The sequence below is a fragment of the Genypterus blacodes genome, unplaced genomic scaffold (genome assembly GCF_046128005.1).
Source record: "Genypterus blacodes isolate CSIRO-AG114 ecotype Tasmania unplaced genomic scaffold, CSIRO-AGI_Gbla_v1 ptg000053l_1, whole genome shotgun sequence".
Taxonomy (NCBI): Eukaryota; Metazoa; Chordata; class Actinopteri; order Ophidiiformes; family Ophidiidae; genus Genypterus; species Genypterus blacodes.
Window position 1 is genome coordinate 3,117,509 of NW_027466865.1, and position 27,433 is coordinate 3,144,941.

General features: G+C 42.5%; 1 protein-coding gene across 1 annotated transcript; it reads right to left on the reverse strand.

Annotated features, from left to right (window-relative positions):
- Nucleotides 1-544: 544 nt before the first annotated feature.
- On the reverse strand, nt 545-27,040 carry LOC143001184 (coiled-coil domain-containing protein 60-like). The gene is made up of 13 exons (XM_076150644.1): nt 26,788-27,040; nt 20,965-21,041; nt 16,656-16,814; nt 15,983-16,111; nt 12,983-13,087; nt 9,349-9,439; nt 7,507-7,687; nt 5,491-5,548; nt 3,951-4,046; nt 3,314-3,454; nt 2,726-2,887; nt 2,055-2,244; nt 545-868 (listed from the first exon to the last, which is right to left on the reverse strand). The coding sequence occupies exons 1-13, from the start codon at nt 27,019-27,021 to the stop codon at nt 770-772; spliced, it is 1,722 nt and encodes a 573-aa protein (XP_076006759.1). The 5' UTR covers nt 27,022-27,040; the 3' UTR covers nt 545-769.
- Between the last annotated feature and the right edge of the window lie 393 nt (nt 27,041-27,433).

A 27,433-nucleotide genomic window follows, 5' to 3' on the forward strand; every position in this document is an offset into this window, starting at 1 on the left:
CTCCACACACACACACACACACACACACACACACACACACACACACACACACACACACACAAACCTTCCCCCGTCCATGGGTATGGGCCACAGCACATCTTATTATCTCAAAGGGATAAGGACTACTACAAGTTATATTCTGAAAGTATGATAACAAAAAGTAAACCGATTCCAACCCTTGCACAGTTGGTACAAACAAATCCGTACGTGCATGTGTATAGCATTTCATATAGTCACCTTCCCGTCTCTTTTGCTGCTCTCTGTATACAAGAGTACACACAACAGATTAGAACTTCATTAATACACAAAGTGTGGCACAAATTGAGAGCTATTAAATGAAGGACGAGCTTATGGGCGATTACTTTTGAAATAGGTAGAAGAACATTCAGGGAGTATCTGATAACTCCCTGTGTCACGTGGCTGAAACAATCAAACACACTGGAAGAGAAGCAGTGAAGAAGCAGCTTCCGCTCCATAGTTCCACTTTTCTAATATGCCCTAAATGATCATTGCCCTACAACAACAATTGCAGCAGCAGCAAGTCAAGTATTAACCAGCATCGTTTATTACCTCATTCAGATCAGCAAAGCCGTCATAAAAGCAGGGATTGTTCACCTTGATACATTCTAAACTTCACCTGTCTTGTCCTCTGCTATACTGCCTGTCATACATGAAGAAGAGTAAAAACTAGGCTAAGTCCTGCTTTGATCCTTCATGCAGATGTATTGGAAACATTTGAATAAGTGAACATACATGGTCCAGGTCTTGTTCAGGGTTCATGGCGGAGCTGTGGGGGCAGATTGACCTTGGACTGCAGCCAGGCATCGTACTCGTCTCTGGGCAGATGGACCGCGTGCTCCCTGACAAACTGGCAGAGAGACAGACTCAGCGACTCCACAATAGAACTCCTTTACATTAGTATTTACATATATTCCTTAGGCAGAAGCCTTTATCCAAAACAACGTACACGTGAGATTTAAATACAGACGCAAGCCAGGATCTTAGCTTAGAATAAAAGAAGACAAACGCTTCATGAGGATCAATATGTCTTTTGTCTTTAGCTGTGGGTATTTGTATTTCCTGTCGTCCGATTAGCGTTGGATGATAGAGATGTGAGGAATAAAGTTTGTAGTTGAATCCGTGAAACTGGATTGAATTAATTTGTCTTTCAAATATTTGGAAACTTACACGTGTGAGTGACAACCTGTTGATACGATGCAGTCAGTACAAAACAACTGCATTGATGTGTTGAGCGGCGAGACAAACAACAATTACGTTGCCATAGAAACAGCTCTGTGACCAGGTGTGACGATCACAGCGACTTTGACCTCCGTGATCAGACATAGCAGGCCAACACAAACAATGCACAACACAGGAAACCTTTTCGCCTCATACTGCCCGGAGAGAGAACATAGAGAGAAAATGGCTGGTATTCCTCCCTCCCTCCCTCCCCACTGACCCCGCTGAATCACTGCACCATCTTTACTGCCCTGCTCTGTCATTTATCAGCGCACTTCCTGTCATTACACCTTCCGCTACCCGCTGTAAAGTCAAAGAAAGGCACCCTCTAGCCCCTCATCTGTGGCCGGTAGGGGCATGTTCAGGGGGTCTGGTAGTGTGTTAGTCCTGTAGCAAGGCTGGGCTCAAATTGAGGGTTTGGTGGAAGTGCCGGGGGTCTCCTGTCATGGGGGGGAGATCAGAGGGACTGAGGAAAGTCTGAGAGCAGTAATTACAACTATCAGCTACTCTGTGGAGCTATTTTGTAAGCTCCGAGTAAATCTCTTCTCTTCGAATCTCTCACTCCTTGGAGCACGTGAAAGTGCATCATGGGAAATGATTATTATAGGAACAAATGCATCCTTACATTGAAAAGAGTCAACACCGCACATGTACACTACTGATTTTTGCTGATTCCCGTTATAAATATGTATTTGTTATGGTTTTGATTTCATGATTCTTCTTATTCTTTTAATAGAAAAACGTCTTCACCATATATCCATTGCGTCTCTGTTACTGTAGTTTTCTTATTGATTGACATGCTGTCTGTGGTTTACCTCAATGGCCACACACAGCTCAGGCAGACAGAGCTCCCAGGGCTCCAGACCACCGAGGACTTTCAGAAAGCTTTGGGGTCGCACTCGGATCTTTTGCTGGCCTGCGAAACCACTCAGCTTCTCCAGCACCCGGCTCACCGCTTGCTCCTGGCACACCTCCGCAGGCAGGCTGCTCAGCAGGGTGGACAGCCTGGAAAAAGCATCATTGTGGTCAGATCCACACACACACACGGTACAGATGGTATACATACATATGGCTGCAGATGCACACAAACAAACATGACATCATTCCTCCTTGCACCTCGATAAAATCTAGTACAATTTTGAAATCTCCATAGTCACTAGTCTTTCAGTTTTGTGAACTTGTAAATTCACTTTGTAGGATCTTGTTGCTACAATTTTGAGGATTTCCATCTCAAAATGTCTGACCTTTCATTAGATCAGTCACGTAATGCTGCGGCAGGGACTGATTCTTCTTATTGTTAGTTCTAGTTGTGAGTGCCAAGCTTTTACTGGCAATGAACAATTTCCTCTTCACGCACACGCGCGCATGCACACACGCGCGCACACACGCGCGCACACACACACACACACACACACACACACACACACACACACACACACACACACACACAACACACAAAGGTTAATGTCTTCACCAGACTGCATACCACATATTATTGCCGTGCTTGTTGTTATGGTGGCTCTCCCTGGGTGCAGTCTCTTGGGTCACTGCTTGGGTTACCGACGTGCCGGTCACATGGTGAGGACTTTGGTGGGATTGGGTCACGTGACACGGGGCTCGGTACGCCTGGAGGCTGTTCAACCTCTCCCTGGGTTTCACCGCAAATTCAGACGGCAAATGGAAGAACGCACAGTATGAGCGCTCACGTTCACAGAGCATGTGCTTCACCTTTACACACGCAAGTATTCAGCTTTCCACCAAATATAGGCAGAATTACATAATAGAGTAAACAGTGTTACATAAGAGCTATCTGAGGTACTGCATGTATAGATCATTCAGTGTTCCCTCACAGTCAGAGTGCAGCAAAGATACAGATGGAGAGTTAAATAGTATAACACCATGAAGCACCATCATGTCATTCAAGTTTCACAAATTAAGCAAAACAGCTGATTGAATCTGTCGTTTTTAAGCCCCATTAACTCGTATAGTGAATGAACTGATGTATTAAATATTCTACTAAAGCCGGTTTAATGCTGTGGTGCCCTTTAATATCAGCTTCGGTTGGTTGCCTGACCTGGCTTTGAGCTCCAGGGTGTCCACATAGCTCTGGGCCTTGGCCTCCATCCGCTCCTGGAAGGCGGCTCTCAGCTCCCGCAGCATGGAGGCCTTACTGTAGATCATCTTGCTGGAGACCGACTGAGGCTTAGCAGGACAGCTGGATGTGGAAACCGGTATGACTCTGCTCATTCATTTATCATTTTGATCCTATGTCCTTACGTCCTGCTCTTATGGTTTGTATGTGTTTAGTTACATAGCACAGCTGCTCCTGGCATGAAGAGTCCATGTATACACAAGACATATAGTAGAATGTACATATGTAGAAGTGTAATTATGTATGTTGACTTGAGTTTGTAATACATTATGGAGTGCAAACATGCAAACGTGATCTGTAAGTGAGTAAATGAAGGCATTAACTGTATGTATCAACATGAGAGAAAATAGCAACAATAAAAAGGCAAATCTCACAATGTTAAGAAATCAGATTTTGCATTGATTTGATTGGTTTATAGGCCTGCATTTAGATGATGTCAAGTTGAGAGCTCCTGTCAAAGTCTCTTTGTCTAACAAGCAAATAGAAGAGATATCATAACGTCTGAGTCTCAGGTTAGCGCTCAGTTGAAGTTCTGGTTTGGGTGTGGTTGCAGTTGCACCTTTTGGGCCGACGTCTCTGGGCTGCTGTGAAGCCAGTTTGCTCGTTTGTTCTCTGAGGGAAAGGATGCGTGTGGGATGATTGAGGCCCTGTTAGACTGGAAATTAAAAGACAATTACAACCCGTAGGACTTGATGGTGATGACACGTCTGACCAATACGAGTCATATCTGCAAATAATATCTGGGTTTAACTCAGCCCGCTGTATTTGGACCATCTGTAGCCTGAGGGAGGTAACAGAAGAAAAGACAAAGTTTGCCTTGAAGGCCCTGCACAGAAAACACAGAGAGAGCCTGAATCACTGTGTCAACAGTCTTACACAGTGTCATGCTGAATCAAATATTTGCTGTTGGTGCTTCGACATTCTGGGTACAAACAAAAAAACTAAACTAAACTCAGCAGGCTATTAAAATGTGATCAAATAGGCAGCGTAATATAGTGCTTCCAACTATGCCAGATCCAATGTTAGTGCAGACCTTGTTGGTACAAAATAATAATGGCTGAGTGAAGATAGACAGCAGCCACTTGTTATTAGTGTCATAGGTGTCAATCATGTGATCACAGCAGAGCTAAATATCATCTGAATCGGTGTTGAGGGACACAACAGCACAAAGAGAGTTTGCGTTTGTCCCTGACATGGCCTTCAGATCACACATTTTAAAATAGAACAGGACCCCAGGATGAATCGACTGAATATAGAAACAAAAACGGAAGCATAGACAGAGTGATGAGAGTCCAGTTTGAGCTCTCACAGCAGGATGGAAATGTGTTATTGTACGTCAGAAAGACAAGTAGCCGGGTACTGGTACTTTTTTACTCTAGGACAATTTTAGGTTCTGTACTTCAATCTGTGCTTCCCTCATCACATTTCAGAGGTAAACATTGCTGTGGATAGTGAATTATGGGTTGTCGGCTAAACATTCAGTCAGTCCTCTGAGGAATGCTGAAACAGCTCGAAGCACTTCTCGACCAAATGGAGCTAAATTATCATCTACTTTACCCAAAACTCTCATAATTATGTGGTTAGAGCGTGTTGCGACCCTCACTAACACTCCCAACATTCACGTTTATTAAACATGAGGACTATGGAACTTTCACTTGTAATATAGTATTTCCCCATTGTGGTACTGCTACTGTTACTTCACTGATGTCCACATTCCTTCTTCCAGTACTTGGAGCATTGGAGACTTTGAGATTGGAGCAGACTTTGGTTTGAAAAGCAGCGTTTAACTCCCAACTGGTGTGAAAGTGGAGCAGGACATTCCAGTAATGTCGTTGACCTTTGCTCCCCTTGCCAGAAGCCGATGATGTCATTGCTACTGTTTGTTTGTACTTTTGCCTTTGCTCACTGTAAGTTGCCAAAGAGTCTAAAACACACGTGAAACCAAAGGACTTTCACAGGAGAGTGGAGCTGCTAGAAGAAATTGTAATGTGTATGCATCATTTATATCAAGTTTCTTTCATTTTCATATTCATGTTCAACCATTTGAAATACATTAGAACAATATTTATAACACAAATACAACGGAAAACCAAACTTACCCGTCTCTCACACTGGCACACACCTCTTTCCTGACTGCATCCAACAGTGTGTCGATACCTAGAGAGAAGAAAGAAATCAAGTACTACACATTTGCCAAGTTTGAGGATATTTGAAGAGATGGAGTAACACAATCTGTCTGTTCTTGTGGTAAACTCTCATATCTCGCAAATGTCAACTTTTCAGACAGACTGGAACATATATCCTTGTTTCAACTTAAAGTTATAATGCATTTTAGAGAACCTGCAGTAAATCAGAGAGGTTTTACTTCATCAACTGATCTCAGAGCAGGAAAAGCCCCCAAACTACTTGTCAGTGTAACATGGTGCAAACAGACACATTGTTTGATTTTATTGTGCCAGGAAAATGAAGTAGTTGAATAAGATGACAAGTAGGCCTGAAATATACAAGAGTCACGACAAATATTACTAAAATATCTGCAATTAAGTACGTATTAACAGCGTCTATGCTTGTGCCATATATGATGGTACAGCTCCCCCTAGGGTTCACATGCTATTACTACACAATACAATTGATGAAGTTCCAAATTTATAATCCCTCTGAGACAGCAGTTAGCAGTTTATACACGAGCGTGACACAGTGATGACACAATAAATTTTCTTGAAACTTCTCGAGAGTATTGAGCATTCATTAAAATGTTAAATACCAGCCTAAATGATTCTTCTTCTTCTCTGTGGGCTGGGACATTAATCACAGTGTGGCCAATCAGGGAGATGAGGCGCCTATTAAAATGTGTGGCCCAATTTCTCAGGGGGGAGCGGCTATAAAAACGAACAGCCAATATGGTAATAGCCAATAACTCTGAGAAAATTGGCTGTATTTAGTCCGAATAAATAGAGTTTTTATTTTAATTATCCCAGATGAATGCTGTGGAGGAACCATCAGTGCCACTAAGAATGACTAAGCGGGACAATGAAATGCAAAGATAAATGTAATTATTTAGTTTTACTTTTTCATCAGAGAGTTGGAAAAGTGACTTCGTTTTTTTTTGTCCCTCTCAAAAGTAAAAAGAATTCCAGTTTTTACTTCGTTAAGCAGCCAAGACAATGAGAGCAGGTCTGTGGAGGAAACCAATCGCTGGATTTGAAACATAACTCCGAGGATTAGCTGGGACAGCTGCTAATTGAGAGGGAGAGAGAGGGAGAGAGGGAGGGAGAGAGGGAGAGAGAGAGAGAGAGAGACTGGAGCAGCATCTGAATAGTCTTTCATTGGAAGGTAATGATATGAAACCTGTCATCTAAAGGGGTGCAGGGTGCGGGGAGGGGAGGTCAGCTGACTAATTATCTGCTGCTCTCTGAAGTCTGAAGCAGTGCATTCTGGGATCCTGAGCGGGCCATTGAGGCAAAATGATTACGCAGCTAAATAGCAAATTAAACAGAACATTTTATTAACTTTTATGCTGGTTTACATTTCCAATTTATAGAATCTCTTCATCTGCAGGAATCAAAACACCTTTCTTAATTGTCCATAATAACTAACGTCAAAACCTCTGATCACAAGTTCAAGATTAAGAGCTGTTTCTATAGCAACACAGCTACATTGTCTGTGAGTTCATCTTTCCGTTCCCTGTGAAGAGGGATTATTTTGTTTTTTTGGGTTGAAGGTTTGAGTGTTTGAGGGTTAAGGTTAGATTAGTGCAGAGCAGAGTGAGGGTGTGGGTATTGTATTGCTTATCTTTGGTAGTAGTATAGTGTAGTCTGTGCAGTTAGTTTGTAATTTCATCCTTTTCTCAGTATATTTTATATTTTCAAGTATATTTTTATTCTAGTCTGCTTAATTTCTGATCGGCTCTTGTTTGTAACGTTAACTGTTGCTGCTGTTGATGCATAACACTTGGTCTGTGTTGCAGGTTACACACTTCCACCTTTTCTAAGGCATAATCCTGTCTCTCTTCTGGAGGGCTCTTATTGTGAAACATTTGCAGGAAGTGTTTAGAGTCATTGAAATCAGCCTAGCTACAAAGAAGAGAGAATTTACAACCGTGACGTGCCACTCACACTCAGAGGGGAGCAGTTCTGTCTCCTCCTCGGCTCCCGGAACAAGCGAGGAGCGACTGCTGCCCACAGTGGTGCCGGTGAGGGCGGAGAGCGAGGCCACGCTGAGCGAGGAGGAGGACGTGCGGCGGATGTGGAGGCGAGCGAACGCACCGAGGGGGAATCTGGTGCGTGACCTCCGAGGCTTGGTAAAGGAAAAGAGAGTGACTGACAGCAGGGGAAGAAGGACTTACAAGGAAGCATTCAAATATACCAAACAATGAAAGAGAGAACTCATTGTGAAGACCAGCAAAGAAATCATGGATGTATATACTTTCATATCAAAATAAAGCAGAAACACAAACCAGCAGAATTTCTCCAGACCTCTTTTAAGTCCACCGATTCAATAAAAGATGATGTTTTGAGGCTTATAATAAATATTAAATACCCGCCCGCCCCCACAGGGTCACAGAGTTTTGCTTCAGCCTAAGTCACACCCAAAGTCCTACTTTTTAAACAGCTTCTTGAGGTGACATTTGACACCCAAAAAACACACAGATGGCGTACTGGCGGGGCAGGCGGGGAGCTTGGCACAGATACACACACTTGTAGGCACTGCTCGCTCCTCTCCACTGAAGACAACATATGAGAAACAGAAGGGTGGCAGACATGTGCCTCCCTCCCTGTCCCTCCATTTCTCCCCTCTGCCCTTCTCTCGTTCCTGCCCGCCTGTCGGAGGAGATCCGGATCCTAAGTGTGTGTGACTCTTCCATCAGTGTAATTATGAGGGAGGGAGGAATGCACAACACTTCAGCGACGGCTCTTCAAATGTCCTCTACTGCCACACACTGCGATCTCCTGAGGACTCTCTGTGTGTGTGCGTGTGTGCGAGGATGCTTCCCGCTTGATGAGTGAGTGAGTAAGTGGGCTTAGGCATGCGTGATTGGCTGTACAAGAGTGTGTGCCACAGCATGAAGATTTAAGGTTTAAGGTCTATTAGGTGTAGTGGCCGAGCATGAGTGAGTACATATGAAAGCTTCTGACTTTTGCTTCTTCCTTGTGCATGTGTGTGTTTGTGTGTGTGTGTGTGTGTGTAGGTGTCACGGTGTTGGATTCCTCTCTGATCTGCAGAGCGTGGCAGGCAGAGGACTTATAAGAGCGATAAATTCGGGACAAACTCTGACCTCAGCAGAAACGTACAGAGCAGCTCAGCACACTGCTGGAGCGGAGAGAAGGAAAACTACAAAAACAGAGGAAACTTCAAAACACTCAGACGCAGATCCCTCCTCTTTAGCTGTACAATGATAGAAATGATTTTAATAAATGAAAAAAGGCAGCTTGGCGGTTAGTAGTGTTCGGTCCTGGGCTCAATTACAGCGTTGAGAAATGGGGCTTCTGATCTCTTCCTGAATAGACGTGCAGCTTTGGTGAGTTAGAGAATCTTTTTAAATGGTGTGAATCGGGGTATGACTGAGCTGTGTCGGCCCTGAGATAGACCGGCGACATCTCCGGCTGAAGTAGTGAGGACAGAGGTCTGTAGAGACTGAGGAGAGCAGACATTCCCCTTTTCCAGATAATCGTTATCATGTTAGACGAATGCCAGATTGACCAATGGATGCCTGCTAAATTGCAAACAGAAACTCGTCCTTCAACTTGTCCTCCATGTGCCTTTGTGTATAGACATGGGTCATAGCAAAAGACAAATTGTGAGATGATATTAGGCCTCATGGGCATAAACAGCTATCGAGGCATTGACAAAAATTCACCAGGTGTCTCTCACGATTCTTAACTTTTTGTCTGCAGTCGTTAAAAGAGGACAGGCGACATAATTCATTGGTGGTTAATTCTAAAAAGAGTGAGCGATACCTTGGCTCCAGAAACAAACTGCTCCCATTTGCTCTCCACGGCTCTCTCTCTATTCAGCATCTGCCTCGTGGTCGTGCCTCGGCCAGGATCTCTGGGAACAGAAAATTGTATCGGCTGTTGTGATTCATTCATCAAAGCGGTGACCTTCAGTGATTCACCGCCAGTCAGACCAGCCTTGGAGGCAAAGACAGCTCGAGACTCACTCCAGTCATTATCAAAGTCATAATTCATCTTATCGTAAAAACACTGCGGCGCTTTAGATTGATGCGTAACATCAGAGCTGCCGGCCCGGTAAAGGGCCCAACAGTGTCGTAACCTTGTAATAAGGTTTCATTTCATCCCTACGTTGTCTTCTGTACAGTAATACCTCAGTTGGATCATTTGGCCCATAAAGCTTAAGACTTTCTGGGAAATTGGATTTGAGGCTATGTGAAGGCCCTGGAGGCTGTAATATGATGATGTTTGGGTACCACAAAAAAAACTGGATTTCCTTTCCTCCGCTCTCCAGCTCTTCCTCCTCTCCCTTTTATCCCTTTCTTCTATCATTTATTCAAGGCTTACGCTGGTGTGCCATAATATTCGGTCACATTCTAGGAGGAGCCATTGTGAAGTGTAGCAAAATGGCTTTTAACCTGCTGCTGACACTTGGAAGAACCTGCCTCTTATTTCCGAGAGGAATCTAAAATAAAAGGACAGAGAATTATCAGTGTGGGACGGGGATCGTAAAGTTGACAATGAGGAAGACTAGAATGAACACAGGGATGGCACACCTCCACTGAAGCTGTAATAATAGAAAAGGTTTGGGAAATGTTCAACATCTGGATCCTGATCTGCATCAACATACACACATGTACACACATGACTGTGGCTATTGTTACTGACTATTGTTACTGGGAACTCTGGGAATATAGTGGCTTTGTAGGGATGAGCAAAACAAACATAAGCGATCTGGACTCATTACCAGTTAAGGTGACTGAGCTGTATCATGCAGCTGTGGCTCCCTCTACAGGCCAAACTCAGCAAATGAAGCAGGATTGCTCGTGAGTCGTTTACATTTCTTGCGCAATATGCTGAAGAGTTATGTCAACAGATAACATGTGAAAGACATCTGACAAACACATTACAAGATTAAAGGAGTTGTAGGAGTGGAGAAAAATAAAAGTACCATAGTAAAAAAAAATTATCAGGGCATAATTTGGCAATTGAAAAAAACATTCATGGCAAACTGAGGCATACAAGAAACACTGCTTTGCTTCTACCTCCTTGCCAGCTCAGGAGCTATGAGTCAAAAATGGCCACATGGTGGTGCTATCTGCACCCACACCAAACATTAGAATAAGAAAAGGACAAAGGAACCAAGAACAGATTAAAAGTTAAGTGATTGGTGAAAGGATAGAACCTTGTAGCAAAGACAGGGCTCAGTGAGGTGATTGGAAAAATAAATAGCAACATATTGATGCACTGTAACAGGGTTAAACATTTGTTGATGTGTGGATGCTGCCTCTGCACTTTCCTGCCTCAGCTCCCTGTGGTGGGTCAATATTAAGGGCGCTGGAACCTGGGGGGGACGGAGATGGAAGAACACAATCTCCTGGCTCAGCTTGGACCCCCGGAGATTCTGGACTTGATATTTTATGCTGCATTGTCAGCTCAGGCCTGCAGCTCCGGCTCAGCCCTACCCATCATCCCCGGCACTCTATACATATTGTGGCCCTTTATGTTGCCTCCTAAAAAAACACTAAATGTCAGGCAGAGGTAAGTGTGCTTTAATAATCTCTAATGAGTTTATCAGTCATGCTGCTGAACTGCAGGCCTCAGGCTCATGGCTGCAGACGATAGCATCCTTCACTTTACTAGAGAATAAAGGTTAATGTATTATGTGTGGTACTTTTTGAGAGTATGAAGATAGTCCCTGTCATATTCCTAATGTGGCTTTGTGCCTTATTGCTCCTCCGAATTGAACCATTGTCCTTCCACACCAACTGTTTTAAATATATCAGGGACCTATTCAACATAAATATCCAAGAGAAAAATGTTCATATGCATCGGTAGCCAGAAATTGTGCGTCACTCGGGTCTAAATATGCATACAACTACCTGTCGGGTGGGAGTCAAAACCCACCAGTTCAAACAAACTTGTGTATTTCCTTCCTCATAAAACATGTGCAAAGCTGATGTTTTCAAAAGGATTGAAGCTGTCTTACAGCACGTTTACATGGACTCCATACTGAGTATTTCTCCTTGCTGTGATTAAAGGAAAAATGCAATGAAGTCGTATACATTGGATTGAATGGTTCCTTTCGCCCTGTTTCTCCAAGTAAACATGATGCTTTGCGTAATGGCACCCAGAGGCGAGTCCTCTCATTAAAGAAACACATGAAGAGGCAGCGCACACCGAGTAAGATGTTTACATGCCTGAATTTACAACCACATAGTCCAGGTCTGTTTCTTGTGTTAAGCATACTTGTTGTTGTTGACATCCATAGTTTTCTTTTCTTTCTTTACTGGTGCATTGCCACCATTCGTAGCATATTATTGCAACCAGCTGAGCTTTACAGGCAATTTGACAAGTACGAGCACACTTACCTTTAGCATAATATAAAAATAAAACTCAGTAGACCAGCTGTTGCCAAGAAGTATGACACAAACTGTTATAACAGAATGCAGATTGATCATTTTGAAATAAACAATAACCTATATGTATGAAGGATGTACATGAATGATATATACATTTTTATAGCTATTGTATGATCATTCAAAAGTTTCCTGTTCTCCTAAGTAAGTCATGGACAATAAATGCACGCACGGGCTTGACGTCTATTTTTACCACATCATTCCAGATAATAAGCCGCAAAGCGCTAAGCCTTATTTTCAAATGTAGCGCATTCATTTTGTTGCCATGTTCATAACGAAACACATTTGCATTGCTACTCTTAAGAGCAGGCAGATGTGCGAGTACATTTACATCCAAATGTGAGGAGGACATATCACACATTAGTGGAGAGAAAGCGATGCTATTTTTGCACGACGGCTGTACAGAAAAATAATCTGTTTTTGATGTTGTTTCTAAAGGCTAGTTAATCATCTCGCCCAAGGCAACCGTTAAAACATTAACGGTGTGGTGAACACTGACACGTTTACAGTGAAGCTGATCAATGTGCACTCAGCCTGTAAAAATAGCAAATAAATTGAAATAAAAAAACTTGGCATATCAGCAAAGAGAAAGTGTGATGGAAACAGGAGTTTTAAAATGTTGCAGAAATGTTGCCATGACTGATTCTGTCTCTTCTGCTTGCACATGTGAAAGGGCAGCTTATACTTTAAAAGATATTTGTCATTAAGGATCAGATTTACAGCATCCATGTCCTTGTGTAATTTGCTCTTTAGAGAAAACCTGCACAGAACTAGATGATGGGATAGAGACACAAAAAAACTTTTTTACTTCACTGACTTATTAGAAATGTGCTTATATCTGCATAAAAAGCAAGTTTTGGTCTTAGGTTCTTGGACTGCCTGATTTATATGTATTTTAGAAAGAGAAATCTTGCTTGGGGCAACTTTAAACCCCAGTGTAAGAAACCATTGGTCTACTGTGAGTGGGTGGCTACTGGCCTTTTTAATGTGGAGTATCTTACTTGAGGTCCCAGCAGGCGGTGAGGGGGCCGACTCTGCCTGGGCGATCCAGATTCAAGGCCTCCAGCAGCCAGTTTAGACAGCAGAGCTGGCGGTAGATGATCTCGCTGAAATAATATTCAAAGTGCATGAATATCAATGTTTAAAAAGACATAAAATCAATTATCAATGATTTGTAGTTTGCCAATACTGCTCAACTGCTTTCTCTCCCCAACCCAGTTCACAGAGTTGGGGACTAGAAAGGCGCTATAATGTATTGCAAATAAATAGGTGGTGCGAGCCAACATGATACATGTTAATAGCCTCAACTCTGTCTGTATACGTCCATCAGTCTGTTTCCTATATATTGTAAGAGAGACTAAATCGAAACCAAAACTTCTCGTCCTCTTCCCTTATTTCCACACCCCCGGACTTGATTACATCTCTCCATCCTTCTTTCTTTTCCTTCTTTCCATCTGTCCTTTCTTCCCTTTCAGAATTGATAACATGAAGTAGACAAAACTGCAGCTACTGTGCAGCATTTCTAACCGACGAGTGAAAGTAAACTTGTTGACGAGTGCTTTTCTATTTGATGAGGTACATTTCACTGCAAATACTTGTTTACTTTAACCGCTCTTATAGCAGCACTGATGATTCCTCTACGGTTGAAAATAAATGGGTATAAACACATCACCAGAGGCCTGCCCTCTCGGTAAAAGATCCATTGACATGTGGAACAAACAGGAAACATGGCGTCTCTGTAAAAGCACGGTTACAGTGTCACCTACAGTCAAGCGGCGGTGTCCGTCACCGCGACACTTTCACACTCCCAAGGCTTTATGACGACATTTATTCAGATGCTCTGTCCCAACACATCAAACCTAATATGAGTTCCTCCTCCTCCTCCTCATCACTCCCCCCTTCACTCAGATGCAGCCGCCCGGGTCGCTCTAAGCTCTTTTCATTATCCACAGGGCCGTTTGTCTGCCAGGCAGATCGTCTCCCGGATTAGGATCTGTCAGGTAACAGCCTTCGAAGAGGGTCATTATTTTCCACTGTGTCACAGGGAACACGTGTTGAGTTTGAGGTAAAGTGGATCATAAACACAGGCTGCAGAGTCCAGATTTGTCACTTCAGAATAGAACACAAGAGGAAAATATAAAACTTTCATGACATCTGCAATGGAATTACGGGAAAATACCCACATGCTCAAGTGAAATGGCATCAGAGGAAGAGTAAGTGCTTAAGTGTTTACCTAAGTGCTCTCTCTCTGAAGCACTGCTGCTTAAGTATCTATTTTTATACATTTTAGTTACATTTCAAGAAATTGCTCTATTGTATTTATCCGACAAATAGTTACGAGTTACTTTGAAGAGTCGTTTTTTACATTCAGCATGAGATAACTGCTTTGTTTCATCACTTAACCCTTCCAAGGTTTGCAGCTTCCATCGTTCTTTCATTCTTTCAGCTTTCTTTCCCTAATAATCCCTCCTCCCTTCTTTCTTCATTTCTTCTACCCTCATTCTTACCTTCTTACCCTCTCTGTCACAATTGGTATATTGCCACATTTTAAAGTCAAGGATTTGAGCTGTTCTTCCAGCAGTGTTGAATTTTAGTTTTGAATGTTTTGATGGATCAAAGCTACAATATTCCTCTTGTTTAAATAAATCTTGCAGCTTTTCATGTAAATCCTGTTAAGTGTGTATAATACTGTACACTGCTCTTCTATTCTGAAGCTATACTCATGCCCCGGCTATACCATCCACTCCTCTGTGCAAGATCAAAGTTGCACACAGCCCCACTGCGAGCAAACAAGCCTAAATGTTACTTTGGTGAAGCATAGTTCTCTTCACGTTACCGTCAATCCACTGAGCTTCTCACAAGTAAACTTTTCCTGACACATTTTCAAAAAAAGGCCGGCTCCTGCTCATGCAGCATCACCAAGCCTGCCACATGAAAGAATACAAAATGAAAGCATCTGGAATATTTGTCATTGTCAGATTGTTTCCATTAAATATTCAGCAACCTGCCTGTTTGTTTTTCTGTTCTCCGTGTTTGCTGGGGTGTAGGAAGACATCTGTTTGACATGACGCAAAGGATGAACACTGACTGACAGACAATTTTTAATCAGTGCAGTGCATCCTCAGAATAAATATGTTTTTTTCAATATTTCACCTTTTCTCACCGTAACCACATGGTGGGTTCATTCTTTTCTCAAATACATGTGAAGCCACATGCTCAAACGAAGACAACACGTGTTGATTATGAGATAGGAACAATTTACACGCTCTACCCTAACTAACAAGCACTCTGTGTTCTAGAATACAAACATTACATGTAGTGAGCGTGTCATCTAAGTGTGCAGCACTGGGCATTACTTTGTTCTTTTTTTTTGTTCCAGGCCTGTGTTTGTTTTGTTGACAGACCCTCTCAACATTACAGTTGAGTTTACTGTGATAGTCATCCCTCGCAATTGGTTATCGATTGTTCTTATAAATATGCTGTCTTATATGTGTGTTTGTCCCCGATTGGGAAAAAAGGAGCTCTAAACCTTTCAGAATTCTTATTTCAAGTGAAACATACACATCCTTTCGTATCTGCCTCCTCTGCTCGCTCTTAAGTTATTTGCACAGATAGTACATTTATTTGCAGCTGCCTTTTCACAACAATAAGTGCAAACATGCTGTTTACTGTGAACGACAACACATTATTGTATAGGCATTTTGTATTTGAAGGTTATAAGACATGAGTAGTTGACAAAGTTTCTCTGTGCTCTCAGCGTTGAATGAATAACCTTGGAACGTGAAGCTACTATACAGCCAAATATAACTCATATTCTAGGCTTTTTGAAGGCCCCCCACCCCCCAAACACTGGAGCTGTGTATAGTCCGTTCCACTATTGAGACTTAGGTGCTTGTTGTTCAGCCTGTGCAGCTTAACAACACATACTGTCATTTCCCCAGCTGCAGTATTGAGGTCATTCTAACAAGCATGCACCAAGGACTGACTGAGTCTGATGTTACCATGGTGCTTCACTCTGCAGAGGAGAGGTCAGAGAGTAATAGACGGGGGTGAAAGGTCGTGCAGACTGGCTCTTTCTCCTGCTTCCTTCAGTCCCACCTGACCAGCTGGTTTTCAGTGTAAGAGGGCACCTGAATGCAGCACAGGCAAACAAAGACACACTTTCACAATTAATCACAGGGATCAAATTCAGACCGCAGCCTGGCCACAGCAGCTATAATGACCGTGTTGTTGTTAAGATGGTTGGCTGATTTTAAGATCAAAAAGGGACAGAAAGGGGAAAGGGAAGGGAGGAAGGTGAATAAGGTTTAATGTCTTACATTCCCCCTACATGCAGCTTCTCCACTTAGTCTCTCCTGTTAGCTTCACTACACAGCTGAACATCATCTTTGATTCAGGAGAAAAGGAAGACACAAAGATCCTCACCCTCTCCAAGCTTCTGATAATAAACCCTAAACTTTAATAATAATAATAATAATAATATTTAATAGCAATATGTGCTCTATCAGTGTATGGCAAGTTCTGTCTGTTTCAAGCTACTGACCCCCATTTCTAAATGTTTAACAAAATGACCAGATGAGACGAAAGGTTTTTGCAGTGCAGGTGGATAAACAAGGCCAGAGGAGACATTACAAGGAGACGTGAAGGGGAACGTGAGGTGAGTCGCCGCCTCACCACTCTGAATCGCCGCCTGAGTCAGAGGAAAAACAGGGAGGTTGGTGCTGCTTTCTGAGCTGCTCCTCCCTCCTCATATGCTGCCTCTGCTCCTCCTCTTCCTCTTTCTGCAGGAGGTGGAAATAGCTCTGACCCTGCTTAATCGCTGAAGCCAAACGCCTGTGGAGCCAACACAGAGAAACACACAGTCGTAAATTCATCATTGTGAACAAACAATGACGTATCGCCCCTCTCCAACAACTCGAAAGAGAGAAATGAGAAAAAACTAAATGTACGTAAACCACAAATGTCAAGCCAAAACATTAATCTCCTGTCTGTATCAGATAAATAACAATACCATCAAAAGCCAGTGATTTATGGTTCAAAGTGTAGACACACCATTAGAAATATCTCTCACCACCATGCATGCACACACACACACACACATAGACACACACACACACTCACACATGGCTCATATAATTGTGGGATGAGCTGGTCTCTAAATCATGCAAGTCAGAGCACACCAGAGCAGCAGGCGGGCACAAATGACACCTAACTAGAGCATTATGGGAGAAACGTGTTTCGTCTGAGCAGATTAATGACTTAATTATGGCGCTTTAGCTCCAAACCATAACCTTTCCCCGAGTACTGTTGCTTGTTTTTCATGTGCTGCATGCGCAATTACCTTTGCATTAATGCTCCAGTGGAAATTCAAAAGACCGGCACAGAGGGACATGTGTCTCTGTGACTTTACCGGGAGACTGGCAAAGGTAAAGTACCTCAGTGTTTTTGAAGCATTGTGAAGGAGGCAGAAAGCAGCAGGTCAAAGGGCACCATGTTGTGAAGCTTGTTTAAACGTGCTGCAGTCAAGGTTGTGGTGTGTGATCCTTTGTTATTGGATTCAAAGGAGTATTAACAAGAAGCATGTGCTGTGTCAAGCTCTGATGGAGTCACTGATGTTTGAGAAAGGATTTACAATGTGAGTGTGATTTAAATATACTGTATATATTCGTATCACACCAGAAGAGCACGCAGTATGTACAGCACACAATCAACCCTTGTACAATGGACCTGTACACAAGAAAGGATAATGATAAAAAAAAAAATTATAATTAAGAAATGACCTGGTATTTAACACCGAATGAACCAATATGCATGTAATATGGATGTTAAGAGCATTACATATTACACACACAGATTATTTGGATTTAAGCAACAATGGCATGCATTGTATGTAGTAGTAGTATCTCTAATGGTACTGCCTCTCATATGCCAATTAAGCAACATCTCATGTATTCTCAGTGAAGAATGGAATTGTATTAATCCATCCATTTTTAGCTTTTTAATTCCCTGCACAGTGTGCATGTCAATATTTCACATCAGCTCAGTTACAAAGCTGTGAAGGAGGAATTCATTCAAGCTCTTTCACTGAGGTCAACACAGTTGATTTGACAGTTGGTGCCACAACAGGATCAGAAATGTATCTGGTTGTTCTTTATATATCCGATGACAAAAGTAAACGGATCAGGCACAGGGCAAATAACGCAGATCAACTTGGAATAGTAACTGCTGCTACCTGGACTCTTGTAAAGAATGAAACAATGAACATAACGGTGGCTTGAACTTTTACAAGCCACCATCAATAAGGTGTGCAAAGGTCAGAGTCACAGTGACTTGACATTATTCATGTAAGGATAAATTTGATTATATTTACAAAGGTGAACACAGACGAGTAAAGGCCCAAACTTGCATATGTTCCATCCCCATATGCTGCTCCAGTTGTTATTTTTTATCTAGCGAGCAGCTGGCTGGTAATATTTTGCCCACAAGTGGAGCCAAGTGCTTCAGACCAGGAGGTGCACTGAGCACTTGTGTTCCAGCATGTTAATTTGGCTCCATTTGGTGATACACTGAGTGTACCACTTTAGCTGGGAGGCATGTCTGCTCTATTTGCATTCACCACATCAATGATACTGCTTCTTAATCTTCAAATGTGACATTTAAGTACAAAATACAGCAGTCTTAATTAAAGTGTGTTTCTATCAGCATTGCTAATGATTCGTAGCTACAAGTGTGCAAAAACTTTTCCTTGGAGTGACTGCTGGCAGCCAGGAGTGTGGGAGGAGGCTTGTTGACCTTGCCTGAGACATGAGTAATTTTGTTAGCCCTTTGTGCTACACTGACTTTGTATTTTCAGCTTGTTACTATCTGCTAACTGGCAGGCAAGTGGGTGGGTGTATTTCTTCTTTGTGAATTTGATGCACCACACGCAGAAATGCTTGTGACAACGGTATCGGTTATGCCTGAGTGTAACATGAAAGCAGAAGATGGTGAACAACATCAGCAAGACAGAAGCAGACACTCGTGAAGAACACGGCCCAGTCAGTGACAGGCCAAAGTATTTGGTGTGACAAGAGAATAAAGCGCATTGAGAACATGTATCAAACACAGACTGCAGTGCTGGGGGAGCCAAGAAAGCTTCCTATGCCTTTCGCACAACATTCCTCTGTCCTTCAAGTCAGTAACAAGTTATTCCTGTTTGTGCGCACAAATCATGACCACAAAAAAATGATACAGCATAATAAAAAAGGACTTAACAATTGATTACCATGTTGAAAATTTAGACAGTTGTGCAAAAAAAAGGGGGGGGGGAGTTTAACGGATCAGATCATAGAAGCCCCTGGGTGGAAGCCTGTTGCCAGGCAACAAAAACGAAAGGATGTGTGGTAGGTGATGAATCGACTACACCGCGATTACAACAACTAAGATTCTGTGCTTCTATTCTGAATCTATTCCTCACCTCTACTCTGCCATCACTGATCAATGCCAGCACGCGCAGACTCATCAATGTGCGAAGATGACAAGAAAAGCCACCAACATCATGAATTTTACACCGCGATGGCATGTTACACAAGCGGTTGCAACATGATATAAAATGATTCCAATACATTTCACAATTCAACTATAATTAGAAACCTAACAGGTTACTTGGAGGTATTATCCGTACTAGCTGTGATATGATAGCAAACGGGACTTGGGAATAGTGTTGACGAGACGGCATGGGATGTTGCATGGCGACGTCACCAGAGACAGCTGGTAGACCACAACAACACAAGCTGGTGCCGTCATAAATGACAGAGTGCCACGGAAGAGGGGAAGCTTAGACACTGTGATTAGTCTTTTTGTGTGTCGCGTCTCTGCTGTGCAAAACGGGGCTGCGACAAAGACAAAGTTTGAGTAAAATGACTTATCATCTAGATCTGTTCCTCCGAGAACACCAACATTGGTTTGTGCCGATTTCACTCTGCTTATGATGTCCAAATGACATCGGAAAAATGTGACTTATTGCTATAATCACGTTAGAATCTTGGTTTTAATATGCATGTGAACTTCCTGAATATCTTCTTGCAACAAGTCGTTACTAAGGGGAGAAATAACATCGAAAGAGAATCTGTTTCAAATGAATTGTTACTGTGAAATAAAAACACGATGAGCCCTTGCAGTAATAATCAGATTTGTATCGCAGCTCCTTTCAATATACTTGTTGCTAGAGACACCATTTGTTGCAAACAATGCACACACCCTGGAGAAGGCTTTGTTTGTCTTACATCAAAACAATTCCACGCAAGTGCCTGAGCAGGAAAACAAAAGCAGGGAGATTAGGCTTAAGAGGCTCCTCTGGCCAAAAGACGCGCAAAGATGTACGAGTGCCCAGCGTGTGAGCTGGCAGAAAGTGGGCTGCCATTTGGCCCAAAAGCCACCACCGCCCCAAATCATTACTACTGTATTCACTTACGGGGATAAACAGCCAAAATTCAGTCAAGGGTTGGTTTCTCCTGTGAAAATGGCAACCTTTCCCCATCACACCTGTATGAATAATTCAGCACTCTGAGCTCTATCAGAGGCTGTCAGAAATGTCAGCCGGTCAGAGGTACCCTTGGCTGCCCTGGAGGATGTTGTCTCTACACCCTGTGGTGGGGTTAGGGGTTACATACACACACACACACACACACACACACACACACAGACACACACACACACACACACACACACACACACACAAAACCAGGTGCACAAAACCAAATGCCACAGTTTTTCGTGCCAGGTCTCCTCTGTCCACAGGACATAGGAGCACTGACGTCGGAGCATACCTGTGAGCAAACTGTTGATAATGTCCCGTATTAATAAGAGCAGTGGGCTGTGACTGCTAAATGTCTGCGCGTCTTAGACACTATGTACCTCTATCGCCGTTGTCTCGTTCAAAGCAGCAAACGGAGGGGAACACATTTCTCCATATTTACTGAGCAGGAACAGATGTACCTCTCACCTAGCATGGTCCAGATGTTTCCTGAGGGAAACGCTGTCCTCTCGTTTTCCGGCCCGGGCACAATGACTTGGTAAACCCTGAAAGGAAAGTGCAAACAGACAAAAAAAACATGAAAACCAAAAGGGCAAATAGCTACTATCATACTGAACTTTAAGACCCTCTTCAACCATCAAAGCCATGTGACCTTTGTGGTGACACATCGGGCAGTAGAGCAGAGTAAAAGGAAATCACACCTCTGATATGACATCGTTCATGGAAATGAGAGATAATCAAGCAATTAATCTCCACATAGTTAGATGTATTATGTAAAAAAAAAAATCCTACCATATGCAAGATAAACTGGCATATTCTTTAGCTTAACTTGGTCACAGGGTGTGAAAAGAGTATAATTGTGGGTTTAATGATTAATAGTCACACTCCTTCCTTCCTCCTGTGGAATCTGTAGGGTTGCTGCTAATGGGTGGGCCCTCTGGCACTGCTGGGTCATTTGTAGTCACCCATGAACACAGCAGTACAGAGGAGGCAAAGGGACATTAGCTTAGATTGGATATCCATGAGAAATTTGTATTTTCAACACAAATACTTCCAGAAGGTGCTTTTTATGTGCAATAAAACAAAACTCTATCGCTAAAACCCTACAGCTATGCCAGCAGCCCCTTGGCGGTGAAAATCTAATGAGATCTTTACTATTTTTTGATATTTACCACTAATTGTGCAAAAAAAGAACATTTGGGCAGAGAGTGGTGCCAGTAAAAAGGCTAGAAGTTCACCAAATTGATGAGTGTTCAATCTCTGAGGATAATAAATACAGTGGAAATGAGAGTGTAAGTAGAGGAATGTGCAGGAGGAGTCAGAGTATCTCCCTATTCACTGGTATTGGGGCTTTGCGACCCATTGAATCACAGAAAATATGCATAAGAATGTTTCTAGGTTGACAATTCGGCCTGAGGGGGGCACCAGAGGAAGGAGAAAACAAAGAGAAATGGTCCTGCATTTTCGGTCACTGACAGTAATCCACCCAGGCTGTTCCCAAAACTATAGGTGGTCATACGTGATATGGCTGAGCTGGAGGTCACCCTTAGGGGACCGTGATTATCTAACAAACAATAACCTGTTAAAGCCAAGCTGTTGGCCGAATGGCGAATGTGACCTCATCATTGTACTTAGGAAGTCAAAATCATTACAATCCATCCTCTGGGGACCATGAATGTCCGTTTAGATATTTCTGTTATACCTCATTAGTTTATCTAAGCACATTGGTTTTGGTCATTCGAAGCATTTATCGCATCATTAACAAGAAAAGTGCCGCATTTTGACTTTAAATGATTTGGCATTATCTCCGAAGAGAAAGTTTCTTCCTCCATGATAACAAACAGCACAACTTTTAATCAAAGCCCCACTCAAACTCCACAAACATCCATTGTTCCCAAGATCACGTCTCTGTCTGCTTCATTTGCTTAACCCTCCACAGATTCACTTTTCATTTCCACAAATCTAATCCTGTTGCAGAGTAATAACATTTGCAGCTCCGCTTCCTTAGTTATAGCGCGTAAACACTGAATCACTGAGGGTTAATAAAAAACAGATTCTCTACATGTCAAAGCTTCTTCACCTCAACCAGGGATGTTTTTGTCCCACTGGTTTCGTGATTTTCTTTTCTTAGAATATCTTAAAAAAGAGTAAACAGAATGATATTCGGCAGAAAGTTTGTTCGGGCAGTGGAGTTCAATCTTTACCAAATGTGGTCCAGAACATATTGGAATGAGCCTGGAAATGAATCATAACTCTTATTGACCTCTGGACAATCTTGAGAATTGCAATGTGACAAATTGAAATTGCAATAACTCACAGGTCGTAGGTGTGGCTGGGATCAAGCCCTACCATTCTGACAGAGGATTGATGCATCCTCCAAAATCCATGGCCGCCGTCACCCAAGCAGACGGGTTGTGTCACTGTGTATTTGAGTGCACAACGAAACACACATAAGACATGTTTTCTTTTCTCAAATAACACGTCAGGAGTGGTGTTTGGCCTAGCTTCAGGTATTGGCTCTCTCCATTTACACTGTGTGCATTAAAGAGGAGGAATATGGAAAAATGCACAAGGAATCACATCTAGCCTGCTTTAAAAGCAGTCCGTACAGATAGAACACATTCCTGAGGTCACCCTGCCACGTCTTCCCTGCTTTACTGTTGTTAATAAAACTACTTTAATGTGGAGAGTTGCAATGTACCATAGACAGGTACCTGCACCTGCAACACAAACAGCAACCGCTCACACTAAAAACTAGAAATGTTTTAAAGCGGTTATGACACTTTTTCCCTGGCGCCAAGAGGAGAAACAGGGTTCAACAGCGTGACAACACCCCTTGTAAGATCCAACCACACTGTAGACATTGAGCAAAGCAAGGTGTTGTAGTTTAGATACACTGTTTGACAAACATATAGATGGGCAATCCACTGGCGTCAGTGGTCTTAGGGTTTAATTGCAACATCAAAAGGACAAGAGAGGAAAATGCAGCTCGACTTTATTTTTCAGATTGAAGCTTCTCTCCTATCAGCCCTAACCCTGCTTGGCCCTTTGCTCCGCCCTGCCATCTCACTTCATCATCTTCCTCCTCAATGCCCTCCTCCTCCTCCTCCTTTTCCTCCTCCTCCTCTTGTCCCCACATGCTTCAGCTGATGGATGAGGTAATTTGCTATAAATCTCTTCCGAGGCAAACCCGGGACACTGCTGTTGGTTTTACTAACTACTGTAGGGTGTACACAGAACAAACACCTCAGCTTGGATGCGGGCAGACCTATGTTCAGACACACACAAGCAAATTGGACACAAAAGAGTGCTACTTTGCTATTATCAACAGTGGATAAATACACTGTTTTAGATCTGTTTAAAATCACTTAAGAATTGCATTTGAAAAAGTATCCAGGAAACACACACACACAGAGATACACACAGAATAATGTTGTGGGAAGTGTATTTGTCTTAACAGCACCACAGAGAGTTGAATGGAAAGCACTGTAAATGCAATAACACAGTGCAGGGAATGGTGGGAGATGAGATTGCCTTGTTCTCCCTCTTCAGTGATTTGTGTGTGCAGGGATTTTCTTATTCAACGGACACATACAGACAATGGACCTGCAACAAGCAAGGGCTATGGGATGTATTTCTTTAACCAGCAGCAGCATTGGTTCACATTAGGTCTGGGGTCAGTGATTGCCTCACATTAATTTTGACATACTACTGGCTTTTGTTATTTCTGAAACAGCTTTCCAAAGATTAGCCTCCTCCCCCGCAAGGTTGCAGGCTGTACAGTACATGGCTCATATACAGAGCAGAGCAGAGCTTTCCAAACATTTCTGCAACTTGGCTGACATCCTTACTTCATCCTTATTCCCTCCTAAATCCTCGGTCCACCTTCACAAAGAACACGTACCTCACAAGGAAGACAAGAGCATTCAGACCACACACCAGCACCTGATCAGATACTGGAGCAGTCTCTCCACTGTTCACCCACTGCTTTATCGAACAGGTCTTAATGTGTCAATTCTGATATGGACCCTATCTCGCTGTTCACTGGCCGCCCGGCCTGCTTCTGCAACAGAGCCAAACCTACAATAACAATGATGAATGAAGTGTCCACAGGAACAAACCAGCCATTTGACACTATATCCCCCTTGATGCATTAGCTGCTAATATCCTGTGGATCTATGGCGGGCTATTTGAAGCCTTATGATTCCCGGCGACTGGTCTCCCCCGAGCTTGCGACTGTAATCATTTTACAATGTCTTCCTTCAAATGCATTTTTTGCGTGAACAGGCTTTGGGGGATAAGACAGATGGGCTCTTCATCCACAGCATCTATGTTATTGAATGGTACACTGAGTCGGCAGAGCCCACTATGAAACCACGTTGTGTTTCTTGAACAGTGCCAAGACAGAAGTGGTTCATGCCACAATAGAAGCAATAAAATCTTGTAGCTTCACAAATAGAACATTGACATACTATAATGATGGTAACACCTTGTCATTTTTCTTTACGTCAATGTGACAAGCTGGAAGTGAGCAGGCACCTGGAAGTTACTTTAGGACAGCAACCCATGAAATATATACGTGTTAAATATCATAAAGAGAGTAAAAACTTTCTGAGGCAACGACAAACACATTTGTATCCAACTAATCTCATAAGCTCACGTAGCTTTTAGAGGCTTTTTGACATGTGCCTTGGATGTGTGTTGTGGTTTCATTAGGGTCCATTAGTAACTTGGCAAATAAAAATGAAAAAAACAAATTACTTGTTGGACTGCATATTTGAAAATTAAAGCCATTCGTAGAAGCTAGAGGTCACCAAAAGGTTCGCGAGGATGCTTTGGTTTTCAAGGGCTCGCATTTTGGAGATTTGACATCTAAACTGAGCAGTAGCAGCAGTGTAGAGTCTAAAAAGCTGGACTTCCCTTTGTGTCAAATATTTGTGTTCAGTTTTCTCAAATGTTACACATGAAACACATGAAGATTTGTATTCTATTGATTCTAAATTCTTTTCACTCAGAAAAACATGACATCTAAATCTGTGAAGTTAGTAGTACCTAGTGGATGTGTGGAACATATTTCCCTGTGAAACCTAATCACGGAGCCTGAGGCATCCTGAAAATTGCATTGCAGTACAGTCCTTGAGTAAAAACATCCCATCTGGTACAAAGAGCACTGGGACAGTAAACTGAGACAACACAGTGCATTTACTCAAGTTGTTGGAATTGTATTTTCAGCTGTACAACAAATGTTAGATAGATAGTTGTAGTACTTCTTTTAAGCACATTGAAGGATCAGCATCTATTAAAAGCAGCTGAAGGGCCTGTTTTTTTTTGGATGGAATGGGTGTGTGTGGTCCAAGGGTTAGGGGGTGGGGGCTGTAGCAATTGCAATGGATGATGACTAATGAGAGAAAGCCGCTCTGCTGTGAAATGAAGACGATTGCAAACACAGAGAAAGATATGAAAATATCAGTTGAGCAGTTTCAGTGGAGAAAACGCAGGAGGGGCCATGGACATATTTTATCTTTACCAGCTGCTAGATCATACTGAATGAATCTCTCTCTCTCTCTCTCTCTCTCTCTCTCTCTCTCTCTCTCATCATTTTGTATTTTTCTGAGATGAATAAACAGCAACTGACTTTGAAGATAATTCTGATGTCAAAATGCAAAATGATTTGCTGATGATGTGTTCACAGGGGAAGAGAAACTCATCAGAGAGAATGGATTCTTAAGTGTTTTTCAGACACGTACACATACAGTATATGCATGCTTTAACTGAATTCATGCACAAAAAGAAACTGATGTAAGCAATAAAGTAAATCTACTGGTATTACTGCACATGCAAATTTGATTTGTGCTACATTTTGTAGACTGAACATGACAACAACATATATCATTTATCTCCCAAAACGCACTGCCAAAGTATAATCTTTTTTGTTTTGTTAATTATGTGTTTTACAGAACATCCTTAACCTTCAATACACGTTTTAATATTTCTTTATACCTGAAACCATAATAATCCTCCATTGACCTTCATTTTCGTACTGAAAGTAAGTCAGTCAGTAAGAAAGTGTTGTAAGTCTAATATTATAGTTCTTATTGCTCCCAACTGGAGACGGAAGCGTTTTGATAGTGTGGAAATTGTCACTACGTTGTTCGGTGATGCAGCTTCTCACATTTTCACAATGAGAACTTTTATTGTAATTCTTAATGTAGAGTTATGTTAAAAAAAATGTACGGTGTGGAATTATATATGTATTACTTTTATTTATGGATTAATGTCCTGCTCGGGTACCTCTTTCACGTGTTGTCCTAGTCTGTTCAGGATCAGGTCCAGCGGTCCTTCACACACTCTCCGGGATGCTTCCCGAGAGCCGTGCCGACTTTGCTGCACCTTTCTGGGCTCAGACTGATCGAAGCACCGCCGCTCCAGGCTGGAGCGTCCGGCGCAGTGCAGGGAGACGCTCCGCGCGCGACTTTTCTGGCCACAAACCAAGACAAGTTCCGGCGCAGAATCTCGATGAGTCATGGCGAGACTGAAGTTTCAAAGTATAACATCACCAAGGTGCAAGGTGAACTGGTAAATGGCTCCTTTATGATGGTGTCATCGTGGAGGAAGAAATCCGCAACGTCTGCAGGATTTACAACAAGAGTCCAGTTGGAGAAGGTTTGTGTGCGCGTGTGTGTGTGTGTTAGCTTGTTTCCACCTGGTTACATGAAACACAATCAGGCTCAGCCCAGGCTCAGCCACGCTGCACAATCCTGGCCCTGTGCCAAAGCCCGAGATGTTTTCACAACTTTATTAAAGTAATTATACAAACAAAACAGTGAGTATATACAGATAATAACACAAACTCATAGCAGTTATCTACACACAAAATATCAAAACGAAATCAGACATGAAATTATAACTGTTTCTCAAGAGGAAAACAAATAGAGCA

Coding starts and splice junctions, on each gene's coding strand:
- LOC143001184 (XM_076150644.1), bottom strand. CDS start 27,021: ATGACTCATCGAGATTCTGCGCCGGAACTTGTCTTGGTTTGTGGCCAG. Junction 21,042..26,787: donor TAGGACAACACGTGAAAGAG/GTACCCGAGCAG, acceptor CTTTCCTTTCAG/GGTTTACCAAGTCATTGTGC. Junction 2,245..2,725: donor AAGCACGGCAATAATATGTG/GTATGCAGTCTG, acceptor TGCTTTTTCCAG/GCTGTCCACCCTGCTGAGCA.